Here is an 11,016-nt window from a genome sequence, read left to right on the forward strand (position 1 = left end):
GGGCTGAGACATGTCCAGGCAGACCCGGTCGCTGCGTCCTGGGGGCTGGAAGCAGCCGGCAACCACTGGGCATCTCCTCCAACCCCCCCTGTCCTTGGCAGGGCCGGGGCGACGCCAGGCGCGGTGCAAGACAGGGAGAGCTTGGCTCCTCCGCCGTATCCCGGTGGAACAGCCGTGCCGAGCTCGTGGTGAGCCTGCGGGTCCCACGCGCGCCCCGGTGTGGCAGCGCAGTGGGGTCAGGGTGCAGAGTGGGTGCTGGGGGTCAGACCGCGGCGGTCGGGGCTGCCTCTGCCCAGCGAGCTCTCGCTCAGAGCCTCTGAGTCTCGGTCGCGGCTGGAGATGCTCTCCACGTCCTCAGGGTCTCTCTTCCCGCTGTTCCTCACGGCCGCCTCCAGTGCCTTCTGCTTGCGGTAGAAGTGGGAGAACTTGTTGAAGATGATGGTGATGGGCAGCGCCACAACCAGGATGCCCCCCAGGATGCAGCCCGAGGCAGCCAGCTTGCCCGCCACGGTGACGGGCACCACGTCACCATAGCCCACGGTGGTCATGCTGACCGTGCCCCACCACCAGCATGCCGGGATGGTGTCAAAGCCAACGTCTTCCTCCTTCTCGGCAGTGTAGGCCACGCCGGAGAAGACAGAGACCCCCACGGCCAGGTAGAGCAGCAGGATCCCCACCTCCCGGTAGCTGTGCTGGAAGGCAAAGCAGAGCAGTGGTCAGTGGGTGCCACCGCACCCGTCACGGCCAGGACACTGGGATCCCACAGCGCAAATACAGCCCTGCACGCCGACTCCCTGCACGCCTCCATCGGGGGTCTCGGTGCCTCTCTCCATCTCTGCCGTGGGACGTCGCGCTGCGGGGCCGGGCTGAGGCGGGTCGGGGGGTGCGTGTGTGACCCACGCCTGGAGCGAGCAGGGCGATCGGCCCTGGCACCCGCAGCCACCCTTCCACCCACCACCAGCCCGCGAGGGGGGCGCAGTGCTGGGAGGGAAAGGGGACCAGTGCTCCCCGGGCAGAGGCTACTCCCCCGGCGCCAGCACTCGCTCCAGCCTGATCTCAGCTAACGATGTTGAGACACATTTTCCTTTTCTCTTGGCAGGTCCCCAGAAACCACCTAATAGGCAGCCTCTAAGTGAAGTGATTTGTATTTTCCCGAGATGCTGGCGATGTGCTCGCAGGGAGGACGTGCGCCTCTGCTGCAGGTTTGGCTCTAACTCTTCAGCCCCGCGCTCCCCGGCTGCCGGGGACCCCACAGCCAGAGCCCCAGGGACCTGATCCCTCCTATACCCCAACACCATCTACAGCTTCACCATCTATTTAACCCTTTGGTACATGCTGGGGGGGGTTGTGTGTGGAGTTTTCTTGTAGAAACTACTGTTTCTGAGATAATCACATTTCCCTTCAGGTTTTGCATGGGAGACTCACAGTGAACCTGAGAGCTGACATGAATCCAAGCAGCCCTCGTCAGTCGGGGGATCCATCCAACGTCAGCATGGGCTGGTCTCAGCTCCCACTCCCATGGGGTGCTGCACCCCCCCGGCTCGCCAAGCCCAACCCTGAGGGGTCTGGGAGCCCCAGTGGGAACGGAGCCGTGGGACACTCAACCTCCCAGGTGGGCGTTCAGGACCTGGGGGGACAGACTGACAGCAGAGGTGTGCAATGCTCCTTGAAGAAGCCATCGTTTCTCTGGTTTCAAACTAAAACCTTGGTCTTGCAATCTTTCTTTGGATAGCCTTAATTTTTAAGCAAAGTGTAAACCTGTGCCAAAAGCCTGGGGGGGAAAAGGCAGTGGGCAGTCAGGGACCAGGCAGCCAGCGATGCTGGGAAGGGGATCGATGGAGGATGAGGTGGGATTAGGCACAACGCTATGGGCCGGTGCTGGGCCAAACCCAGTGCCCAGCTCCTGTCCCTGCCCGCGGCTGGTGGGGCGTGATCTGGGAGCCCCGCAGGCAGCGGGGACGGGGACCCCCGGCACAGACGGCTCTTAAAGCTTCGCAGAGCAGGAGGGGACCGCAGAGCCCCCGTTTACTGGCAGGGCCAGGCTACCCATCCGCCAGGGCCAAAGCCACCGCCGTCCTCACAGCACGGCTGGTCCACTCTTTTTTTGATTGTCACAAGCGAATTTCTTGGATGTTTCTGCCCACTGCTCTGCCAGCTTGCTCTTCATCTATGGGGGAAAGGAAAGCAGAGCTCTGATGGTGGGGAGCGGTTTCCAGTCTGCTAACAGCCAGAGAATGCTTTATTGGAGACCACATGATGACTAAACGAAACAACACTTGAGCAAAGCAAACAGCAGAAGACGTGGGAAAAGAACTTCCACGGTCAAGACGAGACATAAAGGAGGAGGATTCACGGCAGGGAGCGAGAAGACTTTGCTTAGACTGCTGGCAAAAGCTGCTCAGCTGATGCCGGTAATACTGAGGGGAAATAATCTCCTCCTCCTCCACCATCGCCTGTGGCTGCAAATGCCCAGTAGCAGCTCCGAGGGAGCTCCTTGAGAAGGACAAACAGCTCAGAGCCACGGAGTTTCAAGGATGTATCTCTTGGCCATGAAAGGCTTGCTCCTGGCTGGAGCTTAACAGCACGTCTGTGCGTCCCAGCCAGGGAGCAGCAGAGCCGAATAACCTTGTACATTTTTAAAGAGTATCAGTTATGGCCCTGGCATGTGTTGGAGGGCAAAGGCGACGGGGAAGACAGGCAGCTCGATAGCTCCTACTGCTTTAATTTGCAAGCCGGGTCAGGGCTTGGGGCAGAGGGGAGGCTCCAGGGATCCCCAGGCCCTGGCTGCCACCTATTTGCAGCTATTTATCCTCAAAACGTGTGGTTTGCTCGTTGATTCAGGAGCCGGCAGCCGCAGCTGGGCTTTGGGTGGGATGCAGGCTTAGCCGGGGTTCAGGTGGGATGCAGTTTTAGCCATGGTTTGGGTGGGATTCGTGCTTTGCTGGCGTTCGGGTGGGATGCAGTTTTAGCCATGGTTTGGGTGGGATTCGGGCTTCGCTGGGGTTCAGGTGGGATGCAGGCTTAGCAAGCAGCCAGCCTTGGGGCGGGGAGGGGTGGGACGGGACGATGCTGGATAATAAAAGACTCCAGCAAAATACCCACCCAGTGGCATTCTCTGGGCTCCTGCGCTGGGAGGAGGTCTGCCTGCCCCTGTGACAGCCATGGGCGGGCTCCTTCCCCAGCATCTTTCCTCCAGTACAGAAGAGAAATGAGATGGAAGAGCCTGGTTTGAGCCTGGCCGGAGGTACCAGCCCGGAGATGGCCCACAGTAGCAGCAGCAGGGCGATGCGTCTGCTATCTGGGGACGTGCAGCTCCGGCTCTTCCAACCTATTTGTGTATTTAGGCCCTTAAGGGGACAGACAGTGACTCCTGTAGATCCCTGCAGATGCCAAAATCGCTCGGTGCCTAACACCTATTGACTGCCAGTGGGAGACAGGCACCAAACCCGCACCCGGGAAGCTGCAATAATGGGAATGGATGTCACGCACGGCAGGGAGGAAAAGCAGAGATGTGTGGGAAGCCCCTGGGAAGCCTCTCCTCAAATTAAATAGACCCTGGATCAGGCCCCAAGCAATCTGAAGACGGTTCAGAGTTTATGATGCACAAATGGCAGAAATCCCTCCGCTAGCACTTTCGTGGCAGGGGAACAATTACTCGGCTTGCCAGAGCCATCGCTCCCGCTTCCTGGCTGTTAACAGCCTTTACTCCTCTGCTGCTGCTTTATGCTCTTGCAATAGGAAGTCAATTATGATTAACAAGACGTCGTAATTTATGTGCCCAGTAAATCACAACGCCAAGCTGCTGCGTCAGATTTGTGTCTTCGCTCATCCCCATTTACAGCTGGCTCCGGAGTCCCCGGGAAGCGGCACTTTCCAGCACGTCACTCGGTGAATCAGCGGCTCAGCAGAGGCCGGAGCCGGGATGCTGCCGGCTCCCCGGATCTCGTCTGCTGCCTAATAACATGCAGATGAGCCCGTCAGTCTCTGCTCTGCTGCAACGTGCTGTTCACGCTTAAATGGAGCACAGAAAGGGCTCAGGGAGCCCTTCCCACGTGTACGATTTTATTTAAATTCCACAAGGTCTGTTACTTGCTGACTGTTCTCTCAAGGTGTGTGTTCAGAAGTATGATGCAGGTAGGACTTTGGGCATCTTCATTTCAAATAATCCTCCCTGGACCCTATTTTCAGGAGGTTCTGAGGATGCCAGGAATTTTCCTCCCCTCCATTTTTTTCAGATGTGGCTTTTTTCTGTGGGCTTTGCAGCATTAGCGCTGGGCTGGTCCTGCTTCACAGCAGAAGTCGCCAGAAGACCTTTCCTGCTGCCCCTCCTCATCCCCAGCCACACTTGAGGGTTGTTTTTCTCCACAGCTCACCCACAGGAATTGGGTCCAACCCTGGTAGTCAAGTCCTGCCGACACAGGACAACCCAGCCCTGCCGCCGCTGCAGCCGTGAGAAATGGGGTGTCCGCAGCCGCCGCTGCGCCCGCTGCAGCCCTGCGCCGGCCCTTCAGAGGGAGCAGCACCGGGAGCTGCAGGTCTGGCCCCTGCCGGGCGCCGGGTGGGAGGAGAGCATCCCTTTGGTTGAATTTCAAGCTCTGTTATGAAGATCGCTTTCCTTGGCCGCTTGTTTGGCACGCCGTTTGTTTGAAGGGAGAAAAAGCGCAGGGATATTTGCATGAGCAGTCGTCTGGTTTGAATGCGGGAACCAGAGGCAGTCCCAGGAGGAGAGGAGAGGAGATGTTTGCCCTGGTGACCATCACCCTGTGCCCAGCACAAGCCCCGTGCGTGGTGGGGCATCGGGAGCATGTGTCACTCTGTCTCTTGGCAGGCTCCAGGACTTGGCTTTTGGATTTCTCTTGATGTGGTCGCCAAGAATCAGAGACAATTAAAGGCAGTGTTTAATTGGCCTCTGCATCAGGCTGGATTTTCTGTGTAAGCACAGGGGGTGAGGGGACAGTTTCACCCTCCCCAAATTTGGACACACGGCCCGGAGTATGATGGGGACAGAGGACGGAGGGGCGGTGAGGGAGAGCAGAGAGCTGCGCAGGGCAGCGTGGCTGGTCCGTGCTGCACAACCGAGCTGCAGTGACGGAGGTCTGGGCGGCAGCACCGGGCTGGTGAGGATTTCATGATAGCTTTACGCTTGACTCCTGTCACAGCCGCTCTTGGTCTGTCTAAGGAGGCTGGGGGTGCTGCAGAGGGATCTGGAGAAACGCAGCCTTGGGGCGTGCCGTGCAGGATGAGGACCTCCTCTCACCAAACTTGTAGGGGTGCCACCTCTCGGCATATCTGGACCCTGGTCCTTCACTGTCTCAGCATCTCCTCATCCAGCTCTTCCTCCTGAGGACCTTGTGGTCCTGGGGCCAGCTTCCCCCAGCCCTGCATGCCACGCTTTCCCCGAGTTTTTCCATCACGCTGAGGGGCAGCTGCTGGTAGCCCAGGCTCTGCTGGGGGCATGGCCCCTGCCTTGAGCTGGTTGCCCCAGGCCCTGCAGCTAACCCTTTGCTTTTCTACTGCTGCTTTGTGCTACCCATAGAATCATAGAATGGTTTAGGTTGGAAAGGACCTTGAAGATCATCGAGTTCCAACCCCCCTGCCATGGGCAGGGACACCTTCCAGTAGACCAGGTTGCCCAAGGCCACATCCAGCCTGGCCTTGAACACCTCCAGGGATGACCATGGCTAACCATGTGCCAGTCCCAACTTCACCATGCCCTGAAGCATCCAAGATGGGCAGACACCAAGGGTTGGATGCATGCCTTTAGGAGGCTCCCCCTTCTCCCAGGCGGGACAGGAGCTGCTCCGAGCCACACACACTGTGGCTGGCATACCCAGCAGCTGCTGGCTGGCCCAGTCCCTGCTCAGCAGGGCGCTTGCAGCCTGGGTAGGCACTGAGCTGCTTCTGGCGGGACATCACCACCCACCCATGCATGGCTGAGTCTGTCCCAACACCGTGCGATGGGGCTTGCTCACCGTGCTGGGGAAGGGATGGCTGAGTCTCTGGAAGCACCAGTTCTGCATGAAGCAAAGTCTGCAAGCAATGGGGTGAATTGCTGTTTGCTCTGAGTGTGTGTACAAAGAGGACTCGTGCAGTGCTCCCCACACTTGGTTGCTTTAGCAGACACACAAACCAACAACCCAGCCCACCACTGCAAGCACAGACACCACCCAGAGCTGGTAGCTCACTGGGAATGGGAATGTCCGCATTCCCCGGCTCTACCAGAGGTTCTTCTTACCCAGAGACTAGGAGTAGATAAGGAGATAGAAAGCCAGATTACCTTCAAGGTGGCCCCCAGCGACCTCAGTCCGGTGGAGTGCCGAGCCAGCTTCAGCACCCGGAATATCCTCATGAGCCGAAATACCTGCACGACCTTGCCCAGGTTGCCCAGCTCTGAGTCACTGCCCATGGTCAAGTCCACCAAGAGGGTGAAGTAGAAGGGCAACACTGAGACAATGTCAATCAGGTTCAGTGGATGCTTGAAGAACTTCCTGGGGTTGGGGGAGAGCAGGAGGCGGGAAGACACTTCGAAGGTGAACCAGGAGATGCAGAAGTACTCCAGCTTGTGAAGGACAGGTTCGTCAAGCACGTTGCCATTCTCATCCACCTCCTGGTACTCGGGCATGCTATGGATGCACATGGTGGCTATGGAAACCAGCACCACACTGATGGACACGAAGCTGAAGAGCTTGCTGGGGATGGAGTAGCCGGGGTTCTCCATGGTGAGCCAGAGGCGTTTGCGCACGTTGCCACAGCGCAGCGTGCTGTAGCGCAGCAGGTCATGGTTGATGTCAGAGATCTCATCAGGGGATGTGTCCACACTGCTGACCTCGCTCTCCTCGTCCCAGTTGTGGTGCCGGCTCTCCAGCTTGCGCTCGTGGTAGCGGTAGCTGCAGCAGGAGTCCAGGAAGAACTCGTTGATGCCCCAGTACTCGATCTCCTGGCAGAAGGAGAAGACGCACAGCTCCTCCATGACGTGCAGCTTCCCCGTCTGGTAGAAGTGGAGCACGTAGAGGAAGAACCCAGGGTTTCGGTCAAAGTAGAACTCCCTGGCGCTCACATCGTAGTCATCGCAGAGCTGCAGGATGGACTCCTCCGAGTCGCAGGAGAGCAGGCGTCCCAGGCGGGTGTCGGGGAACTTGGAGAGGGCGCTGGAGCTGAGCCGCCTTCTCAGACCCCCCACATTGATGTTGATAACGTCCTCCTCGAAACTGGGACCCCAGTAGTTTAAGGTCTTGTTGACCATGATCAGCAGAGCGGGAGCCGGTTCCACCTGCGGGTGAGACACAGCGGGGCTGGAGGGGACACAGGGCTCCCCCCGATCCAGGTGCTCCCAGGGGGGGACACCCCGGGAAAGTGAGGGGGGAAGTCTTCATTTTGAAAAGTGAGGACCAGGGAGAGGGGAGGGAAACAGCTTTGGGCAATTGTTTTTTGGTGATATGGAAGAGGGGGGAGGAAAAGTAAAGCCAAAGATTTTTCTGGGTCAAACTTTTCCTTGCTTTTTATTTTTACCTGTTAAAGTTTCTCCTTTTACTAATGGCCTACGGAAGGCAGTTTACTGCACCTCCAGCACCTCATCCACGGGGTTTTCCTTGTTCAAACAGGTAATTAGTCACTGAAGAGAGGATTTATCCCTCAAAGAGCCTCCCCCATGGAAAAAACAGATCTCATCAAATCACCACCACAGTGATTCCGCCAAAGAGCTTTGTAGCATGACTACCTACGTTGCTAATTAGACCTGGTCAAAAAGTCCTTAGATGGTTCAATCTTCCCAGCAGCAAAGGCAGTTTTGCCAAAATCAAAGTGTTTTCACAGAAGGTGTCAGTTTTAGGGATAATTTCAGTGGAAGAAGTGTCAAAACAATTCATCTGCCTGCTTTGTTTCCTCTTGTGTGTTCTGTCATGTAAAATATTAAGATTATTTTTATGATGTTGAAACATAACACAAACATGATTCAGAATCATTGATGACTCTGAATTAAAAATCTGTACGTTGGTAGGAAAATAAATACCAAAGTTTTGATTTCTATTGTGTTTCAGGATTTTAAAACTTCCAGGGAGCTGGGCTTTTCCGTGCAGCAGAGATCCCGTTTTCTAAGGAGCAGCAGTTAAAACATCAAACAAAGAGAAGCATTCCCACACCTTCAAACGCATTTCCCCGTCTTGACCAGAAGCTTAGAATAAAAAGGCGAATAAAAAGGTTTGTCATCTTCCTGCATCACCTTGAAATCAGACCTCTCCACCTACCTTATTCATCAAAACACCTGGGGACGCCCAGAGCAGCCCCGTACCCACGCGGTCCCCTCCCTCCTGGCATGGGGGTGTTGGGTCTCCTCAGGAGGGACACTGCGTTTTCTCACTTGGTTCAGGAATTACATTTTTCCCCACACATTGGCTACTTTGGAAAAATCTATTAGGCATGACTTGCTCCTGAGCCCTGTTTGCACTTCAGGGCCACTGCTGGTACCGACACGACTTCTGCAGCCGCTGATGCTTTTGCTGCAGCAGTCACTGAGGCATTCGTGACCTCCAGACTGGCCTGTCTCCCAGCCCAAAGCGTCCCTCCCTGGTTCTAATCAGCCAGCAGCTTGTTAGAAAAAAATCCTCACCTTCCCTGTCTTGTGTCTCCCAGTGGAGTTTTCAAACTTTTAGGTGACGCAGGGACAGAGGGCACAGTCAGGCGGTGGGAGATGAGGGAAAAGGCTGCAGCAGCCCCTGCGGTGATGCCAAGGTGCCACCAGACCTCACGTGGGACAGTCTGGTCCAACAGCAGCCACCGAGGGCCAAGGCCAGGTCAGTGACAAGCAGCAGGTCCCCCCTCGCCCAGGGGAATCCCGGTTCCCCTGCAGACCCCACTGTACCCCAGCCCTGCGTTGCTCATCGGACATCTCCTGGGGTTTATGGGGTGCACACCACAGCAGGGGAAGGGCCCTGCATGTTTTCCAGTGTCTGAGAAACGCAGCGTAAATGGTTTGTCAGGCTGGGAGGGACCCGGGGGGACATTTTCACATCTATATCTGGAGGTCAGAGCAGAGCTGGAGAGGAACGGGTACCAGAGTAATGGTTAGAATTAAACCCCAGAGGTATGTTTTTAAGCTGAGCAGGGCTGTGGGTGCAGCAAATGCCAGATTTGTGCCTGGCAAAGGCATCTGCTAACTCCACTGCATCTCCAAGCCAGGGCTCCTTAAAGACACAGGCTTTGCACCACAAAGCCAGCGCTTCCCATTACACCACGGCTGGAGGAGGCAACTGGTTTGCGATAAGCCTCAGAGTTTAACGGACTCGTTGTCTTGCCTTTCAAAGGGGAGGAAAAGAAAAATTAATCAAGGGTCAACTTTTTGAATGCCAACGACAAAAGCGAGGGAGAAAAAGGGGTATAAACACTCCTCTTCGGGGATAAATTGGAATTTCTGTGACAGATTAGCTTTTCCAGGGAAGACATCGCACAGCCCATCTGTGGGGTGGGGATGACTAATCCAGGTTCCTTCCAGAAGGATGCTCATGCAGTCAGGCTACAAACACACACACACACACACACACAGACACAGAGACAGAGGGCCGTGGGGGTGGGTCGGAGGGATCCAGCTTACCCCACAGCCGTCCTCAGCCTCTCTCTGCACCCTCCTCACACAGCAACCGCTCTGGGAGGCCAGGCCAAATGTCACCAAAATCGAAGGCAAGGTGGTTTTGGGGCTGAGATGGGGCAGGGGGCAGCCCGGGTGGCTGCTGGGGGCTGTGCTGGGATGGCAGGACAAGCCTGAAGCTTGGTCCAGCTCAGCAGGACCATCCCCAGCACACGGCTGTGGGTGAGACGGGCCAAACCCCAAGAGCCAGGAGGGAGCCGGCTCCCACCTCTCTCCCAGCTCCAAAGAAAAAAGCGGGTGTCAGGACCCTGCACGCCTCTGTACAGGAAGCAGAGCGAGGAGAAGGGTCGCAAACTGTCTGAGATGCTCCTTTCTGATGTTCGCTTCTGAATAGAGCAAATTATTTCTGCCCACATACAGCTCTCGTCTAGGAATCTACAGCAGCAATTAATAGTTTTATAACTCTTTTCCCTACTCGTTTCATGACTAGCTAAGCTCAGCTTTAGAACAAAACTGAGGTTTGAACTAAGACCTGGCGTGATCTCCCCTGTTGGATCATCAAAGCATGTGCCCATCTCACATTTGCAGGGGCATCTGCTGGGAAACAGAAGCTGACGTTGGGAAGGTTGGGTGTTCTTTATTTCAAAACACAATGGACAGAGAATACAAATGTGTCTGTCTGGAATAATGTGAATTCGCAAAATTTTCCTTCAGTTAAAGCAAAATTTCCATAAATGATCAGTAAAATAGAACAGATAAAGCCAGTTTCTTTCAGACGAATTTTGAAATATATTGTAAGCTATTTTAAGGAGATACCATCAGAATTATACAAGCCCAATGTGAGCTGGGTGTTGGGTATTCAAATGAATATGTATCTTGTGGAGAAAAAAAACCTCTGATATATGCATTTATGACAGTAAAAAATATAAAAACAGATCAAGCATATCTGTAAGAAATGCTAGAAGAGTTTCCCTTGACAACGTATTTTTTTCTTAAAGGCTTTCAATTGGAAGTTATGTATATTTATTCTAACTGGCAGAGGGGACCCAAGGGAGGGGGAAGGAAGATGCTAATAGACATTCAAGTGAGGATGCAGCAAGTGCAGGGAGTATTGCACACAGGGGCTTTTCCAACCAGGTACAATGGATTTAGATTAACAGTCCAAATAAAAAGCCCTGTACTTACAGCTCAGCGAGGCTTCCCAGCGGGGAGTCGTGTGGCTTGTCTCAAAGGAGCCATTAGAAATGCGTAGAGGAGGAGGAAACCCTTCATCCTTTGCCTGTAGCCCAGTCCTAAACGCCCTGTCACCCGGGGCTTGTGACCCAGCACGTCCCAGGTGTGCAGGGCTGGTGGCTGCAAACCGCTGGAGGAAGTCCTGTGCGGGATGCTCATGGGGCTGGGGTGGGGGTGGGGGTCCCCCGCTGACTACCTGGGGG

The 11,016-nt window shown here is 55.4% G+C and overlaps 1 protein-coding gene across 1 annotated transcript; it reads right to left on the reverse strand.

Moving 5' to 3' along the window:
* Positions 1-236: 236 nt before the first annotated feature.
* Positions 237-7,243, reverse strand: KCNS1 (potassium voltage-gated channel, delayed-rectifier, subfamily S, member 1). The gene is made up of 2 exons (XM_009890987.1): positions 6,278-7,243; positions 237-692 (listed from the first exon to the last, which is right to left on the reverse strand). Exons 1-2 carry the CDS (start codon positions 7,241-7,243, stop codon positions 237-239), a joined length of 1,422 nt encoding a protein of 473 aa, XP_009889289.1.
* Positions 7,244-11,016: the final 3,773 nt, after the last annotated feature.

Source organism: Charadrius vociferus, unplaced genomic scaffold (assembly GCF_000708025.1).
Source record: "Charadrius vociferus isolate BGI_N301 unplaced genomic scaffold, ASM70802v2 scaffold280, whole genome shotgun sequence".
NCBI classification, from domain to species: domain Eukaryota; kingdom Metazoa; phylum Chordata; class Aves; order Charadriiformes; family Charadriidae; genus Charadrius; species Charadrius vociferus.

Bases quoted from the DNA above. Each gene is read 5' to 3' on its own strand.
- KCNS1 (XM_009890987.1), bottom strand. From the start codon at position 7,243: ATGGTCAACAAGACCTTAAACTACTGGGGTCCCAGTTTCGAGGAGGAC. The intron at 693-6,277 runs GTAATCTGGCTT...TTTGCCTTCCAG, and splicing joins CGCTGGGGGCCACCTTGAAG to CACAGCTACCGGGAGGTGGG.